Source organism: Monodelphis domestica, chromosome 1 (assembly GCF_027887165.1).
Source record: "Monodelphis domestica isolate mMonDom1 chromosome 1, mMonDom1.pri, whole genome shotgun sequence".
Lineage (NCBI taxonomy): Eukaryota > Metazoa > Chordata > Mammalia > Didelphimorphia > Didelphidae > Monodelphis > Monodelphis domestica.
Window position 1 is genome coordinate 194,990,652 of NC_077227.1, and position 20,047 is coordinate 195,010,698.

The following is a 20,047-nucleotide window of genomic DNA, read 5'->3' on the forward strand; positions in this document are numbered from 1 at the left end:
ATACTTATTCTTATACTTAATTTAAAAGATTATAACTAACTTAACTATGTTACTAAACTAAAACCTTAACTTCCAAATATCCCAATCTCTCACCAGGAGTCCAAATCAAATAGAGTCAGGACATTTTGTTGTTAGATGTCCAAGTAAGTCCAAACTGATGCTGCTAGTAGTCAGATCCAGAAAAACTCCTTCCTCCATTGATCACTGGCAAAATCCTCATCTTGATGTTTTTCAACTACTTGAAATATTCCATATTTCATATTTGTGTCATTCCCTAGTTACTGCCATTATGTTTTTACTATGGATTGTCTGAAACCATTGATGAATTTAAAGCTCTGTGACATTATGGCATATATACCCCTTGCTGTGATCTGTGGATGTATTGTTTCTAAGTCTCATGCCTCTGTGTACCTTTGTGTTAAGTGTCTTAAAGATCTAGTAACCTGGTTCAGAAGAGATGATATAAAGATGATGGTTATACAAGTGAAAACTCAACTGGATACACTGGAGTACTTTATAAGCATGAATATGAATCAAGGCTTTGTACATGATAACAATAGATTAAACACTAATGGGAAAACTTAAATAGGCTAGAAAAAGAGGAAGCAGCAGGAATAGTTACTTTATGCCCTCTTAGAGATATGCCAGAGGTAAAACAAAATGAAGTCCATAAAGTAAAGATGTATAAGAGATTTTCCCCAGAAGACCTTGAATCCATCAAGAGAAGGACCTCAAATTTCAGTGATGAAGCTAATACAGTAATTAAAGAGATGCATAGGGCAATTGAATTGTATGACTTCAATGATTTTGCCCTACTGATGAAAGAGGTCTTGACAAAGAGAGAATCAAATTTATACAGGAGACAAGAACAGATCCTTTATTGAAATCTTGGCCAGAGGACTTAAAGTTGGACACATCTGATGAGAGGTTTATGGTATATTAGAAGCAAGAGATGTAATACTGGAGGTAAAGGGGAGATATACCAAAAGACCCAATTCATGGTCAAAATTTGAAGCTATAAAACAGAAGATCTCTGAAGCTCCTGAGATTTTTCTGGAAAGGATAACCAAGGCAGCTGAAACTTTATAAGGGATAGATCCACTGGAAGAAAACTCAATTGCACATATTAAGAGGATCTTTGTAAATAATGCTATCCCAATGATAAGACAATTTATTAAAACAAATTACCACAACTGGGAAGAGTTAGATTTGAATGACTTACAGAGAAAAGCCACATATCTGACTAATGACTTGGAGGATAGAAATGATGAGAGAGATACTGTTGTTGGGGACTTAAAACAGAAATTGAAGAAAGCTGAAATGAAGGCCAGAGACAGTAAAATTAAAGAAATAAAAGCTGTGGCTGCATTGAGATCTGTACCGCCAACGTATAAAAATAATTATAAGCCAAATGAGAGAAGATCAGGCCCTAGGGGTTGTTTCCTGGGTGATCATATTGGACACCTGTACAGCGACTACAGATTTAGGAATCAGGTTAGAAGACAATTAAAAATGGGTATAATAGAAACAATAATTGGAGTAGTAATAATAATTATAATAATAATAGATGGAATACTACTAATAACAATAATCAAAATAGGTACATTAATCAATGTCAGAATTCCTGTTGCCAGGGACAACAAGCGCCAGATTTAAATACTATGCAGCCTTGGGTAAATGCTGGAGCTTGGCCTAAATACAACCAGGTTGTAAAGGGTGACCAGAATAAGAATGTTAGTGTCTTATGAAGGTTTTGTCTTAGAACACATGAGAATGAATCAAGAAATGAGTGTGATATAATTGAAAATGAGTTGAGGATAAATGAAATTGGGAGTAATGAAAATAATATACATGGTGATACAAATGAATTAATTGAATCAAAGGAGGATATAATTGGTATAAATAATTGTACAGAGAAAGAATATTATAATATAAATTTAATAGTAAATCCTAATGAATGTAGAATAAAAGAAATTAATGAAGAATATAAACTAAATAATAGCAATGAAATTGTAAATGGGAACAATGATACTAAGGTGGAGAATTTAAGAACCAATGAGAGTAATATAAGAGCTGATGATACAAAATCCTGGGAAAGTCATGTAATTCAAGGAGATGTAGACTTGGATGGACAGGAAATGACTGAGCTTTGTACCAATGTTACTTTGCTTGCACCAATTCTTGAAACCTTCCAACCTCCAAATAGTACTGAACACTATGTTTCTGTAACTATAGGGGATCAGATATATTATCTTTTGGTGGATACTGGAGCCAGTAAATCAGTTTTGTAAAGTCTTCCTAAAGATTGTAGAGCTGTTGGTACTATGGAAGTGATTAGAGCACTGGAAAACCAAAGAGTAGCAAAATTACAACCTAAAATGATTACCTTGGGTCCATTGACTATGGAGCATGCATTTATTTGTGTGCCTGAATGTCCAATGATCCTTCTCGGGAGGGACTTGCTTTGTAAATTGCGAGCAACGATTGAATGTACTGACACTGGGGATATATCATTACAACTCCCACAAGAATCTCTGAAAGCTTTTACATTGCTGTTGTTGGATTCAGTCAGTGCAGAGAATGAGTTGAATTCCATCTATCCTATTCCTGAGCATATACCAGAAGATTTATGGGTAAAGTCTTCCACAGATGTAGGCCTATTGAAATCAGCTAATCTAGCAATAGTGAAAACAAAGGAAGGACCAATTCCTTGTGTTCCTCAATACTCTTTGAGTAAAGAAGCAATAGACGGAATAAGACATATTATTGAGTCGCTATTTCAACAAGGGATCATAATACCATGTTTTTCAAATGACAATACTCCCATACTGCCAATAAAGAAACAAAAGCTCGATAAAGATGGCCGAATTGTCTATAGATTCATACTGGATTTGAGAGCTGTAGAATGATCATGTAATAAAGACTCGTCCTATAGTACCAAGACCAGCTGCTATAATCTCATCCATTCCAAGTCAAGCAAGATATTTCACCATGATAGATTTATGTTCAGCTTTTTTCTTGATACCAATTCACAAGGATTCTCAAAAAATCTTTGCTTTCACATAGGACAGTACCAGTGGACTATCACTCTTCTCTCATAGAGTTACTGTGATAGCCCGAGACAATTCTCCCAAATTTTGAACAGAGACCTTAAAGCAATATCATTAAAGGAAAGTAAAATAATACATTTTGTAGATGATATCCTCCTAGCATCTCCATCTACTAAAGTGTGTTTTAGAGATAGCAAGATTCTTTTGATTGAATTATATAAACATGGACATAAAATCTCTAAAGCAAAACTTCAGTGGGTTTTGCCACGGATTGAATATCTTAGCTTTGTGTTGTCAGATGGTTCCAGAAGTATCACTAAGAAAAGAGTAGCTGAAATCCAGAAACGGAGTTCATCTAAGACCAAAAAGCAACTCAGAACTGTTCTTGGGACAATTGGTTTTTTTAGACGACGGATACGTAAATATAGTGAAATTACTAAATGTTTAACAGATCTAACCAGGAATACAGAACCAGAACCTCTGAAACTCAAACCTGAACATCTGCAAGCCTTAAGGTAAGCTTAAGGAAGTGATTTTATCTGCACGAGCTCTTGGAATCCAAGACTATCCTAAGCATTTTCAACTATTTGTGTATGAGACCAAAGGTATTGCATCTGGTGTACTGACACAGACTTTAGGACAAAGTTATCATCCAATTGGATACCATAGTTGTCAGCTAGATACAATTGCTACAGGTACAGTTCCTTGTTTAAGGGGTGTAGCTGCTGCAGCTGTGTTAGTTCAGAAGTCATCAGACTTAGTTTTGGGATGTCCATTGACAGTATTTTGTTCACATCAAATAGAAGCACTACTTAGGAAATTTCGTACTCAAGCATATTCAGACCAATGAATATCTAAGTATGAAATTATACTTCTAGGTAGTGAAAACATCACATTGAAAAGATAAGGTGTATTAAGCCCAGCTATACTTCTTCCTGATTTGCCAAAGAATGCTGAACCATTACATGAATGTTTAGAAGTACTAGACCTAGTGGATATGCCAAGGATGGATTCAAAAAACACTCCAATTGAAAATCCAGATTTGGTTTTATTCACAGATGGATCTTCATATTTGTGTAATGGAATTATATGTACAGGTGCTGCAGTTGTCATAGAATTTTAGACACTGTGGTATGGATCATTAGCTAGTAACCTTAGTGCTCAAAGTGCAGAGTTGATCACTTTAAAGCAAGCATTTTTTTCTGGCAGCTGGTAAAGTGCAAACATTTACATAGACTCATTATGTTTTTTCTGTTTGTCATGCTACAGGAAAGATCTGGAAACAATGAGGTTTTATTACTGGATCAGGAAAACTGACTGCTCATGGAGAACTAATAACAGAGTTGTTGGATGCTAGCCTGAAGCCTAAACAGCTAGTGGTAATCCATTGTAGAAGTCATACCAATAGAGGAGATTCAGTTGCTAAAGGAAATCATAGATCTGATATAACTGGGAAATTTGCAGCTAGGAATGCCCCAGTGTATATTATGAACATATCAAATATAGAATCTGATGATCTAGAAAAAGCTTATGTAGACTCAGAAATACAAAAATGGAAAGAGAAGTTTGGAGGAAGAAAAGAATGTGGTATATGGTTAACAGATACAGGAAAGCTGCTGTTACCAAAAGACCTGTATACCTATTTGTGTCAAGCCCTTCACACAAAAGGTCATTTTGGTATTCAAACTGTAATTGACATCATAAGGAGACAATTGGTTGCTCCTGGAATAAGTACTGCAGCAAATAAGATCTGTGCAAGCTATTCTGTTTACCAAAAATTCAAACAAGGAGCATTCAGACAGAAAGGTTTAAGTGGTAGACCTTTAGCATACTGTCTATTTTAGAGTCTGTAGATTACATCATCATTCCAAATGCTGGAAGAAAGAAGTTTTGCTTGGTATTTGTTGATAGATTAACCAAATAGCCTGAAGCTCTTCCATCAAATAAAGCTAGCTTTGTGGTAAAAGTGTTGATTAAGGAAATTATACCTAGATTTGGAGTACCATTAACAATAGACTCCAATAAAGGATCCCATTTTACTCAAGACATGCTGAAAAGAATCTCTGAAAATCTAGGAATAACAGCAAAATTGCATGTGCCTTATCATTCCCAAAGTTCAGTGCAAGTGGAACATGTGAATAAGGAAATAAAGAATATGGTGGGGAAGTTCTGTGCTGAAACTCATCTCAAATGGCCAGAGATTCTTCCCATAGCTTTGTTTTAGTTATGTACGAGGCCAAGGGCAGATTTACATATATCATCTTATGAAATGCTCTTTGGACATGCTCCACTACAAGCAAAAACTTGTAAGACAGTCTATACATCTCTCTTATGAGGAGTTTATCAACTTGCTTCTTACTTAAGTGCTTTACAAAAAGATTAAAAGAATTACATGATATGGGAGTATTAATTCAAACTGGTCCTTTGGAAAATCCTCTTCAAGGTCTTCCAAGAGAACAGACAAGGGCATTCCAGGAGAGCAGACACTGAGAATCCAAACTGTTGGGCATAGTATCTTCCCAGATCCCAAAGCTCAGGCTCCCATGTGGCCCTTGGTCACATGCTATTGTCAATCATTCCTAAGGTTTGCATTTCTCAGTTTTTGCAACAGTTTTGCAAATTGCAAACTTTTTCATCCTTTACTTTATCACAGGTAACAGTGTGTCTGTCCCTAGTTTGCAAAATCTGGATATGAAAGTGACGATGAAGTTGAAACTACTAGAAAATAAGATCTAAAGAAACTGAGTTTAAGAGAGTTGCAAACAGGCTGAAGGTGACCTTAGTTATTATGGGCAAAGCTGACAATAAATCCTAAGATACATGGAAGAAAAAACTTTCAAATTATAATAACTGAATTTTAAAACTATTCCACGTTAATCAGACTGCACTTTAGAAGATCTGATTTAGCTATTTCCTGATCAGTAACAATGGAGATACTTGGGATAACAGAATCAGGTTAAGATTAGGAAGGTCTGCATCAAACTCAAGATTTAATTATCTGAGGAAATGTCCTTTAACAGGCATGTGCAGAAAAAGTGGACAGAACCATGGGCTGTCCTAAGTCAAGCTAAGCCATCATTGGTACAGATGAGATGCAAGAAAGTGATGTAAAACTGTCTATATAAGGCACATCACTTCCTCTCTCTTCCTCTTTCCCTGGAGAGGCAACTCTGGCTGGCAGCGTGCTAGGCGGTCCGACAATCTTGGAGTGGTAGCAGTTATTTTATCTGGGTTTGGCGGTGAGTTTTGCCCTGGAGCTGATTTCAGGTATGGGCATCTTGGCTTAGCCTTTTCCTTTTTGGAGTTCAAGCCTGACTCCTTCCTCCTTCATACTCCAAAACCCATACTTCCTTATCTCCTGATCTCCCCTCCCGATACTAATCAGGCAAGGGGAGAGGGAGAGAAAGAAAACCTACTCCTTTCCTTCTTCCTTCTCCTTAATCTCCTCCACTATCAATTAAATCACCATAAAATTTCCAGCTGACTTGGGTATTTTATTATTTGGGATTTCCCCTGGCAACCAAATTAAATTTAGATTTTTAAGTCACAATGCTAAAATTATCCTTTATATAACATAGAAGAAGAAATCAGAATGGACTTAATGTCAATAAGCATTTACTGATTCATTTGTTTTGCAAACATGAATTGTATGTTAACACTTTTTTAAAAAATTAGTGAATACAAGAATCATATTTTCAATGAAAATGGTAAAAAAAATTCTAAACATATAGAATTGTCAATTTAGAGAAATTCTAATTCACTAATGTAAGCATATAAAAATAAGATTAACTATATTAATTTGTAAAAATTAATTTAGTGAAGAGCTCAGGAAAAAATAACAATGTACATTATATGTATATATATATATATATATATATATATATATATATATATATATATAAAATCTTGGAAACTTTATTCACAATTTGCAGAAAGTAGATGGAAAATGTTAGATTTAAAATAGTTTTGAGCATTAAATAGTTGTAGATAAGAGAGTGGGAGCCATAAACTGTGATAATTAAAATGTTTGGGAGCAAGGGAAATATATAATAATTATGACCACTGAAATATGTTTTCTACTGTGTCTTGGTTTTATATAAATATAAGATGGTCGCCAGGGAATATATTCCCAATTTATGAATATGCCCAAGCCAACTGGGTTTTATAGAGAAATTTAATTTATAATACACTGATTAATCAATAGAAAAAGAGAGAAAGTAAGAAAGGAATAAAAATGAAGGGCTTCAAGCCAATAAGGCCTAGACCTCAGTCCTAAGAGATAAATCAGTCAGTTGGTTTTATCACTCACCCAAGATCTCTCTAGGTAAGGCTTCTCATGCCAACCTCAGGCTCCACCTTCAAGAGAGCCTCCTTTCAAGAAATATTTCCAGAGAATCCTCCTCCTGACTCCTCCTGAGTTCTCCTTCCACAGCCTCCTTCAAGACCTCTCCAGGAGCTCTCCCTCCAGGACCTCTCTCCTCTCAGACCTCCTTCAGAGCATCCCTCCTCTCTTCAGAGCATCAATCTCCTTCAGTTCTCAGACCCCGCTATCTTTAAGCAAAAATCTAAGTTCCCACCCCTCAGTTCTCACATCTACCAATCACTGTCGATGTCTCCCCTCTGCCAATGGTGGCTCTAGCTTAACCCAGGACCACCCAGAGGTCTGTCCCCTTTGCACATGTCTGTTGAAGGTCATATTCTCAAATAATTAAATCTTGATCTTTGCTGCAGCCCTTCCTAAATCCTGTTACTCTGAGTAGGGTGGAGATTGTAGTTTCCAAGACCTGGTTCTGTCATTCCAAGTATCTCTATTGTATCAATTCTAAAATCAATCAAGACTCAAAGAATTTCCTGTTCTATGCTTAAGCATAGGTCAAAGCCCTTTCCATTGTTTAGCAAAAGGTTTCTGTCCTAAAGTAGTCTTAAGTAGGGAGGAGAAGGATCCTCCCATGCCATGGAGTTTCATATTCCAATAGAGTTCTTACTATCAGTAGGAAAGAAATTTTAAGGTTTACAAAAAAAAAGGAAGGGGCATGGGGAATGATGCCAAAGTTAATAAATGTCAAATTCCTCATTGTTCTAACATTAGTATAGAATGCCACTGGCTGCATCAATGTTCTAAAACTGTAGCTGTGACTTTAAATGAAATTCAATTTATTGAAGCTTAAAACATGTTTCATATTATTCCTGAAAGGCACACATAAAGATCCTGGACCTTCATTTATTTGCCACTTGATGTGTTCAATAAATGTATTTTAATAAAGCATGCAATTATTAAAGCTCTGCTGAATGCCCTCCAAGCACACAAAAATCATCAAATTTGCTTGTCTAATTACTACTCCCTGAGGCAGATGAATAATTGAGTCTGATAAGATCTTTTTTTTACCAATAGACAAAAATAAAATAAAATTAGTGATCTTAAATTTAATTACCATTTACAAATATTTATAGTACTAGCTCTTCAAGTAAAGATTTTAAAAAGATTTCTTTGGGTACTGACCGATCCTAAATAGGTCGATGTGACCTGAATATAAATATTTCCTCTTAAAAACTGATAAAAATATCAGTAATACGATTTTAGAATCAGATTATATAGAAAGTATGATACTGACGCAAAGACTGCAAAATACAACTAAATCCAGAAACACCTGAGTTAAATGCCTTCAGAAAATGAAAAGAAAATATGCGGCTGAATTCAGCCAGTGATAATTCAAATTCTAACAATCTGTTGAATGTGACTAAAATATCTCTATTATCAATTTACTAATTTTTTTTTCAGTTAAAAACAGGCCTACAACTGCTTCTACAGTAGAAGCACAAAGTCATTGATAACAGTGGTAAAAGAAAAGCTTCCACCAAAGCAAAATTAAGGCAACTAGTGGAGGGATTGTTAATAATTTTTTAAATCATGCATCCTTTTGGTAGTCTAATGAAATTGATAGATCCTCATCAGAATACTTTAAAAAATTGTAATTGAAAGAAACACTGAATTCCAATTAGTGGGATATTAATACATTGATGATGGAGGTGTAAACTTATCCAATAATTCTGGATGACAATTTGGAACTATGCCCAAAGGGCGATAAAAGACTGTCTGTCCTTTGACCCAGCCATAGCATTGCTGGATTTGTACCCCAAAGAGATAATAAGGAAAAAGACTTGTACAATATTCATAGCTGCTCTCTTTGTGGTGGCCAAAAATTGGAAAATGAGGGGATGCCCTTCAATTGGGGAATGGATGGACAAATTGTGGTATATGTTGGTGATGGAATACTATTGCACCCAAAGGAATAATGAACTGGAGAAATTCAATGTGAAATGGAACAACCTCCAGGAATTGATGCAGAGTGAAAGGAGTAGAAATAGGAGAACTTAATACACAAAGACTGATACACTGTGGTACAATTGAATGTAATAGACTACTAGCAGCAATACAATGATCCAGGACAATTCTGAGAGACTTATGAAAAAGAACGCTATTCACATCCAGAGGAAGAACTATGAGAGTAGCAACACAGAAGAAAAACAACTGCTTGATTACATGGGTTGGTGGGGATAAGATTGGGGATGTAGACTCTAAATGTTCACCCGAGTGCAAATATCAGTAATATGGAAATAGGTCTTGATCAATGTCACATGTAAAACCCAGAGGAATTCCATGTCGGCAATCAGAGGGGGTTTGGAGGAAGGCAGGAAAAGAACAAGAATCTTGTAACCATGGAAAAATATTCTAAATTAACTAATTAAATAAAATTCTCAATTAACTAAAAAAATTCAATTAGATTTTTTTTTAACTCTTACCTTCTGTCTTAGAATCAATACTCTATATCAGTTAAAAGACAGAAGAGTGGTAAGGACTAGTGGGTCAATAGGGGTCAAGTGACTTGCCCAGGGTCACCCAACTTGGAAATGTCTGAGGCCAAGTTTGAACCCAGGACCTCCCATCTCTAGGCCTGGCTCTCAATCCATTGAGGCACCTAGCTGCTCCCTAGTTAGATGTTAATGAAGTAAATGATGTAACTTTTTCTCACCCATCTGGGGAAACAGGAAACAGAAATATACACTTAATAAAAATAAAATTTTTAATGGTTTTAACAACCTAGGAATAAAGATAAGATATTTTGTGTAATTAAAACTCTCTCTCTACATGGAATATTGCATTAAGGAAATATCACTTCAGTAATTTTTAAATATATCTAGATACACATTGTAACAATGCTTCCATAACATGAACCACTACTGAACTTGGAATTAGCTAACAAAAAAGAAAAGAAAACTGAAAAAAGTATTTAAGGATATAAAATAAGAACCTGACAGATGACAAAAATAACTAAAAGGAATCTTGAGATTAGAAGGTTAGATTTGAAATGTTTTGGCTAACCAGAATATTCTCATTGAATGGTCATCATCAGGACAGAATAAGATATTAATATGACATAATACACACATGGAATTATGCCAAATGGAATAGTGGATAAAGTACTGGGACTGGAGTCAGGAAGGCTCATCTTTCTGAATTCAAATCCAGACTCTGGCACTTAATAGCTGTGGGATCTTGAGCATGTCACTTAATCCTATTTAGTTCAGCTTCCTAATCTATAAAATGACATGGAAAAGGAAATGGCATCACTCTAGTATTTCTGCCAAAAAAAGCCTAAATGGAGTCAGGAGTTGGACATGATTAAAATAACCAAGCAACAAAAATACAACTATATTATTAAAGTGACTAAAACATTGATAGCCTTTAAACGAGAAGAGACAATAAAGCTTCTGATAAGAATAAAATCCCCACACACTCCAAAATATCTATAATAGCATTTTCTGCAATAGCTAAGAACTGCAATCAAAGTAGCTAACCATCCTTTGGGTTTGGCTGAACAAATTGTGGTATGTTAACATACCAGAATATTATTTTGTTATAAGAAAAGATAGGTGTGATGACTGTAAAGAAGTAAAGAAAGTTCATATGAACTAATGTAGAGTGAAATATAGAGTCAAGAAGACAACATATATAATAACAATACAATGACAATGGAAAGTGTAACTACATGTTAGAAAACAAAAAGTAACACAATTATTGATTTAAATTAATCAAAGCTATATAGAACTTTGAAAAAATGCTCTAAATAATTACTGATTAAAGAACTACAAATCAAAATAACTCTGAGATATTATACTGATCAAGTAGACTAATACGATAAAATGGAAAATAACAAATGTTGGAGAGGATGAAAAAAGGAGAAAGACACTAATACATTGTTGCTGGAACTGTGAAACAATCCAAACATTTTGGAAAGCAATCTGGATTTATACTCAGAGTTCTAAAACTGTGGATACCCTTTGAACAAGCAATAACACAGTTAGGTTTATTTCCTAGTTTTCAGGGGGAAAGGAAAAGAATCTATATCCTCTAAAATATTTATAGTGTATGGATATAAAAGGGAATCTTGACATTTGATATTGATCACTGTTATAACTGTCACTAGTTATTGACTATTGAGGGAATCAATGGTATTAGCTATTGAGGAATTGCTGGAGACCAGTTATAAAAAATCTATCTTATTTATTGAATTAATCAAAGGAAAGGAAAGGAAAATAGTAGTACTTGTTGAGGTAATTATATTTTCCCCTAATCTAAGATCTAACTTTTTTTTTTTTTAAGAAACCTTTACCTTCTGTCTTGGAATAAATACTGTGTATTAGTTCCAAGGCAGAAGAGTGAAAAGGGCTAGGCAATGGGAGTTAAGTGACTTGCCCCGGGTCACACAGCTGGGAAGTGTCTGAGGCCACATTTGAACCTAGGACCTAAAACCTAGGATCTCTAGACCTGGCTCTCAATCCACTGAGCTACCCAGCTTCACCCTAAGAAGATCTAACTTTAAACCCATTCCCTCTATCTCGCAAGAGATTTCTTCTCCCTTGGTAAACCAAGTTGACTGTAGCAGTCCACACCTAGCTATGGGCAAGGGAAACAGTTAGTATGTACAGAGTGGCTTAGAAGAGAGCATGCTCAGTCTTGTGCATGGCTAGGAAAGCCTCTGACCCTTGACCCCAGCTTCCCCCAGGTGGGGTGGGAAAACAGGTTTCTTTGTGTCCACCTGGCTAAGAGAAACCACACCTATACCTTGTCGTTAACCAATGATAATCATCCCTATGTATTGTGTATATTTGCATATCAAAGACATTAAAAGCAGCCACAGCAATCTCTGCCCCTTCTTGGATCTCAGCTCTCATTGATGCCTGTCTTTGCTGGAGCTTGGCCTCTGGCCAAGCTCCATTTTTAATTCCTTTCCTTCTCTATCTCTCTCACCTGGAACCTGGCCTTCAGCCAGGCACTTTCTTTTCTCTATCATGTCTCCGACCTGTGTGGTATTAAATTTGGATCTTTGGATGGGAATTTGCCTTCTGAGAAGTCCACTGATCGGGGCTCTGCTTTGGCTCCATTATAATCAATAAGGCCTGGTTTTCTGACTCATTTCTGCCATCTCATATCTTTAACTTGGCTCCAACACACCCCTTGTGGTATCCAAAACTTCTATCCTTTTTCTATCTTCCTACCTTGTGGCTTCTCGTGGGTTCGGGAAGCCATACTGACCTCTCTACCTTACTTATTTATTAAAATAAATCTAACTAATTAATCTATTCTCAATAATATAGTTTCCAGCAATCTTCCTCTAATTGTATAGTGAAAAGCTTTTATTCCCTCACAGTGAGGAGTCCCCTTAGCAAGGGTCCCACAGAGCCTGGGGTTCTGTAAAGCAGGGGTCCTCTCAGCCACTGGCTGAACTTAAATTTCCTTGTCTGGGGTGATCAGATCTGCCATCTGCTTCTCTCCCTCTACTGGCAACTCTCTCACAAACAAACTTTCTTCTCTTCAAGCTGTGAACGTCCAGATCTAGATTTCCAAACTTTTCACAAAGTGATCACAGGGAAAATCACAGTGCTCTTGTCTGAGTGTCCACCTGCCAGAGCAAAGTGGCTGAGAGATCCAATGCCACAGGTAAATTTCCAACTGCTTTTTCCTTAGAGGTTCTCTTAGAATTCTATTCCTCTGACCTCCTTAGAATTCCACCTTTTCCTAAGGGGTCCTCATGTACCTTTCTAACTCCCTATGCTGGAATCTTACTTTGATTAGCAATCTATGCTTAATTAACCAAATTTACTTAATTAGCTCTTAATGAACTATTTCAATAGAAACTCTCTTTGTGACAGCAAAGAACTATAAATTGAGAGGACACCCATCAATTGGGAAATGACTAAACAAGTTGTGGCACATTATTATGATGGAATACTACTATGCTGTAAGAAATGATAAATAGGTTAAATTTTGGAAAAAATGAAAGACATGAAATTATGAAGAGTGAGATGAGCAGAACATTATCTACAGGAATGGAAATATTATTTGAAGAAACTCATGTATGTTCAGAGAAAGAACTGATAAGTGGAAATAAGACACTATTTTGAAAGAACTGATCGATGGAAATAAGGCACTGTTTTATATATCTATATTTATATATATTTTTGTCAAATGATGCCTCTTCTAACCGGCTTGAGGGAATTAATTGAGTATTTAAGTGTAACAAACAAATTAAATAATTATATTTTTAGAAGATCCAAAAGGACCTTAATGAAGAAATATGGAGGATACTTTCAACATACCACTTTGTGGAAGTGGGAGGACCAAAGGAGTTATATATTACCCATATATTTCAATGTACTAATTAATTGTGCTGATTTTCTCATATTGGATGACTTTCTGGGAGTGGAAGGGTCAGGCATATTTGTGAAATCTATGCTTATGTTAGAAACTATAATTATAAAATTATTTTAATTTTTAAATTTATTTTAAAAAATTTAAAAAAATTTAAATGGCTTAGGTTTATGCTCTTTTTTTAAAATTTTATATTTTATTTGATCATTTCCAAGTATTATTCATTAAAGATAAAGATCATTTTCTTTTCCTCCCCCCCACCCCCCATATCCGATGCGTGATTCCACTGGGTATTACATGTGTTCTTGATTCGAACCCATTGCTATGTTGTTAATATTTGCATTAGGGTTTCCTTTAGAGTCTCTCCTCTGTCATGTCCCCTCAACCGCTGTATTCAGGCAGTTGCTTTTCCTCGGTGTTTCTACTCCCACAGTTTATCCTCTGCTTATGAATGGTGTTTTTTCTGCTGGATCCCTGCAGATTGTTCAGGGACATTACACCGCCACTAATGGAGAAGTCCATTACGTTCAATTATACCACAGTGTATTAGTTTCTGTGTACAATGTTCTCCTGGTTCTGCTCCTCTTGCTCTGCATCACTTCCTGGAGGTCGTTCCAGTCTCCATGGAATTCCTCCACTTTATTATTCCTTTTAGCACAATAGTATTCCATCACCAACATATACCACAATTTGCTCAGCCATTCCCCAATTGATGGGCATCCCCTCGTTTTCCAGTTTTGGGCCACCACAAAGAGCACAGCTATGAATATTTTTGTACAAGTCTTTTTGTCCATTATCTCTTTGGGGTACAGACCCAGCAGTGCTATGGCTGGATCAAAGGGTAGATATTCTTTTGTCGCCCTTTGGGCATAGTTCAAAATTGCCCTTAGGTTTATACTCTCATTCAGCCAGTCAGTAATTAGCTTTGTGGTCTTGTACATCTCTCCTGGCCTCTCAAATTCCTCATCTGCAAGCTGAAGTTTTTGGACTAGAGAAATCCCAAGGACAAATCCTAAATTTTATTATCCTAAGAGACACAAGGTAATCTTCTGTAAAGGAACTCAATGCCTTTATTGGGTTCACATCTTAAAGACTTAAGAAATGAGCATTATTCTATGAATTTAATAATAAACAATATTCACATTCGATAATAATGATTCATTTCAGATATATCTATGCTAAATAAAAAAGTCTCTCTTAATCCCACCGTCAGCTAAAACAAACATCAAATACAACTTCTTATTAAAAATAGCAAGGAAAATTTAAAAAAAACCTATTGTCCAAAATAATTTTCAAAACATCTGAAAGCTAAAAATGACAATTTCATTCATTTTACTTAGACATTCAGGCCTAGTGGAAACAAACAAAATACTGACATTCGTTAATATGCATGGAAATTTTCAAGATAGAAAAAATGACAAAGAGATAGAGAAATTGAATTAGGAATGTCATAAATATTTTCCTTTGATTTAAAGAATTTAATTAAGGAAAATAATACTACTTTTTCAAGGACTGAAGTGAAATGAATAATAAGACAATCACTGGAAGGAGAGCCTATTAATTGCTCCAATAAATGAACAAAAGTTCATATAAAAACCTATTCTTTCTTAATCCGTTCATATGAGAATTTTAATCACATTTTTTATCTTATGCTTCATGTTTTTATATTTAAAGTCATCCTCTCTGTCTATAGTTGCTTGTTAGTAAAGGGAGGTTACATAAGTGGTAAATAGACAGTTCTCTTGAAAAGTCTGAATACTTACCAAAAGCTGCTACTTTGATGATCATGGCTTGGATATCAGATAATATCATTTCTTTAAGCAAATCTTCCTGATTTCGACGCCAAAGGTAAGCTAAAGGTTGAAGATCAAGCCTTTTACATCTGTTTTATGAGGGGAAAAATATTCAATTAAAAAATTGTTCCTATGACTCCAGAGTAAATTTATTTTAAATATAATGGATTTCTCAAGAATTGAGACTTTTAAAACACAAATGCAATATATAATGAGTCTTCTATACAACATATACAACTTTAATCCTTAGGACTAGATAAATTGAAACCACTGGGCAGATAAACATTGAAGTAGCAAATTTCAAAGTACTTGAAAGCAAAGTACAAAAAATTTGAGTTGCTAAAAGTTATTAGTACAATTATTAAACATTCTAAGAAGCTGTATTAATAATGTCAATACAAGGAAAAGACACTCTCCTTGCTACATATTGTATTCTAAATGTTTTTATATGTAAATATCTTATTCCCTCGAAGACAAGAAAACTGTAGGAATACATGGGTCATGTCTTATTTATTCATGCCTGTTTTAGTCCCTTTGAATTTCTACATCCAATAAGTAGTCAGTTTTTAAAAGAATCAAGGCAAAAAGATACTTACTTTCAAACAGTAAAAACATAATTAATGTGTATTACTGTATTTTGAAGGATATTTAAGCATAAACAATAGAATTAACTCAAACATTAAAAAGTTGTTGTCCTGCTGATTTCCAGTCAAATCTATCTTTCATAACTGCTAGATTCTATAATAATTAACTCAAAAACTTGACTATGGAACATTATTATACTTATATCATACTGTTTCTCAAATTCCTTTTTATTTCATTTTCATGCTTAACCTTCATTTTTCCATGATCATTCCTATCCCAATACACATTAAATCCTATTTTAAGATTATTAGGGAGAGAGAAAAAAAAAACAACAGCCAATCTGTTGCTTAGATGATATCTTTATAATCTCTATAACCTCACACAACTAAGTGAAGAATGAAAAGGTCAATCATTTATTATTCTAAGTTCTGTTAATATCAACATCATTTCAAAATCACTACATATCATATTTTTCATTTCAATAATGCTAAATAATTTATAAAATGTTTTTAAAACATTTAATAAAATCTTAACACTCCTTAGAAATTAAACAGACTAGAAAGAAATAATCCCAATTTTACAGATGAAGAAATTCTGCCTCAAAATTTAAGTGACAAATCAACAATTAAATAACTAGAAAGTGGTAAACTTGGAAATTGCAGTTGGGTTCCTTAGGTCTCAATCATTTACTCAATCATTTACCATTTTAAAAGTGACTTTTCCCCCCTGGATAGACTAGATACATAAGATTGTAAAAAAGAATAATTAAATGGAATTTTTGACACCATCTGAATTAAAAATTTTGTTGGTTTTGATGAATTTTTAAAACATTTCATCAATTTGTTTTGGCAATACAGCTTAGGATGATCTGAAAGCATCTTTTTCTTTTCCTTTGAAACCCTTTAAATATAGGATATTTTCCATCATGTGATGAAATACAAAGAAACATGAGAATTTTATCAGCACCCCCTGGAAAGCACACAGGTTGTTAAATGAATAAATTTGGAATACTTCTGACTACCAAATATTCATTATGAAGCAATGGTTTATGACCTGGGCACTGTACCCCAGAAACCCAGGCGAACTATTGTCAAGGGAAATGAGACTAAAAACACCCAATACCCCACCTAGGGCCCTGAGATGACTATCTTCCTTTGATCGTCCTCTAGATGGTCAGAAAGATGCACCTTCAGACCACACCTCGATACTATCGGACATCTGTTTGTCCACTAAAACTAAGGAATCTTTATGTCCCCAGGCAGACCCCAGTATGATCACCCCACCTCATGCCTGAGTGTCTAACTGTTGTGATGAATGTATAAAATCCCCAGAACCAATGTCATCGGGGGGAACAGCCTTTCCTTCCATGCTGTCCTCCCAGGGAACTGCTCCGCATCTTGCTGTTATATCTTGCTATCCTCCTGGCCACTCTCAACATTACTTTCTAAATTAATAAATCTCTTTTGTTTTTAAGCTAAATTTTGGAGTCATTGCATGCTTGCAAAAGGCATCCTTCCTTTGGGTTCGGGAAGGATGCCCATAACAGTTTATAAGACAGAAAAAACTAGTTTAAAATTCAAAGAATTTTTTATTTCATTGTATGCACACTTCCCCAAGTGATGCAGTTCATAACACCTCTAAACCTAATTTGTTCATCTTAAAGAGTTACTATGACAAAAAACCCCAATCAAACAAACAAACAACAACAACAACAACAACAAAACTTTCATCATTTCATGGCAAAATTTCTGGTTATAAATCTCTTTGAATTGAATTTAAAATGATCTCAACTTGTAATCTATCTCTTTTTATTCTAATTTGTATCTGCTGATGTGATTATATTCCTATACCAAATTCTGTGATTAGATTGGAGCCTCTTTTAAACAGCTGAGTAGAAAATTAAAGCAACCTTTATTTTCTTCCATTTCTTCCATATTGATAGTGCTATTTGCACAATCTAATTTTGTATTAATAGATCTTTCGATTATTCCTTCCATTTCCCCAACTACATAATCTCCCCTTTCCTTTTTCTGACAATATCTTCAAAATACAACAAAATGATTTATGTCTTCTCTCCACTGATGATCTCTATGATATCTTGTGATATTAAGAATTTGGAATAAACCTCTTTTCTGTTGTTAACATTTCTCTCCTCTGCTAAAATATAAAAAAGATCACCCTTATAAAGCACCTTTTGAATTGTTCACTTATATTTCTCATTTTATTTTTTCATGACTCCCATATTTACATTTAAATGTTCTGTTTAAAAACTGGATTCTTTGTCAGAAATATAGAAAAGTCCTCTTTTCAATGAAGATTCATTTTTTTTTCTTGTAGGATTATACTCAGTTTTGCTGTTTAAGTTACTCTTGGTTGTAGAGCTTTAGCTTCTGTCTTGTGGATATCTCACCCCATGTTCTTCATTCATTTATATTATAGCTACTAAATCTCATGAACTGCTGATTATCATTTCTTGATAGTTGAATTCTTTCTTTCTAGCTCTTAGCAGGAGGTTTTCTTTTGTCTTTATATTTTAAATTTTGGCAGTGAGGTTCCTGGGATTTTCATTTTGGAGTTTCAGGAAGTAATAGATTCCTGCTACTTTCACATTGCTATTTATTATGTATATACAATTTTCTTAATAATTTATTAAAATATAAAATCCATGTTTTTCCCCATGGATTTCAGATAATCCTATGCATTTTAAGTTAGTTCTTTTTCAAAAATATTTATTTTCTGTTGCAAATTTTCTCCCTATCACTGGCCCTTCCAATAACTTATTAAGGAGGCAACCAATACATGTGAAGTCAGGCAAAACATATTTCCTTTGAAAAAAGAAAAAAGGAAGGAAAGAAGGAAAAAACAGAGGGAGGGAGAGAGGACAGAAGAAAGGAAGGAAGGGAGGAAGGAAGGAAGGAAGGAAAGAAGGGAGGGAGGGAGGGAGGGAGGGAGGGAGGAAGGAAATAAGGAAGGAAGGAAGGAAAGAAGGAAGGAAGGAAGGAAGGAAGGAAGGAAGGAAGGAAGGAAGGAAGGAAGGAAGGAAGGAAGGAAGGAAGGAAGGAAGGAAGGAAGGAAGGAAGGAAGGAAGGAAGGAAGGAAGGAAGGAAGGAAGGAAGGAAACTTAAAAGCTTAAAAAATGTTGCTATTTGAACTCAGAATTTATCAGTTCTCTTTCTGGAGACATTTTTCAATATGTTCTTTGGAATTGTTATTGATCATTGTCTTAATCAGGATAGAAAAGGCTTTCACAGTTTGATTATCATTACTATATTGTTGTTACCATGTACAATGTTCTCCTGGTTCTGTTTATTTCACTTGGCATACATTCATATAAGTCTTCTCAGAATTTTTTGGAAACTATTCTGCTCATTATTTCTTAAAGCACAATAATATTCCATCATAATCACAAACCCTCAACTTGTTCTGCCATTCTCCAATTGATGTGCATTTCCTTGAATTCCATTTTTTTACAATCAAAATAAATTATTTCTTCTTGATCTATTTTCCAGGTCATTATATTTTCCTAACTTTCCCTTCCCCCCATTTTTGGCTTTCTTTTAATAATTCTTTTTGTCCCTTGGAATCATTAATGTCTATTTGATCCATTCAGAGGGTTAGGGAGTTTGTTTTTGAATCTCTCTCTTTTTTAAAAAAAAAACCCTTACCTTCTGTCTTGGAGTCAATACTGTGTATTGGCTCCAAGGCTAGGCAATGGGGGTTAAGTGACTTGCCCAGGGTCACACAGCTGGGAAGTGTCTGAGTCCACATTTGAACCCAGTACCTCTAGGTCTAGAGTCTCTAGGCCTGGTTCTAAATCCACTGAGCCACCCAGCTGCCCCCTTTGAATCTCCTTTGTTAAGCTGTTGATTCTTTTACCAAGTTTATCTTTGATAGTTTGCCTTTCTTAA

At 34.9% G+C, this 20,047-nt stretch overlaps 1 protein-coding gene across 3 annotated transcripts in view; it reads right to left on the minus strand.

Moving 5' to 3' along the window:
• DPH6 (diphthamine biosynthesis 6) overlaps positions 1 to 20,047 on the minus strand; it is a 639,691-nt gene that overhangs the window by 420,799 nt on the left and 198,845 nt on the right. For all 3 annotated transcript variants that reach the window (XM_007480002.2, XM_007480003.2, XM_056810234.1), the window contains exon 5: positions 15,525 to 15,643. In XM_007480002.2, the coding sequence (XP_007480064.1) occupies positions 15,525 to 15,643 (119 nt within the window). The remainder of the gene's footprint in view (positions 1 to 15,524; positions 15,644 to 20,047) is intronic.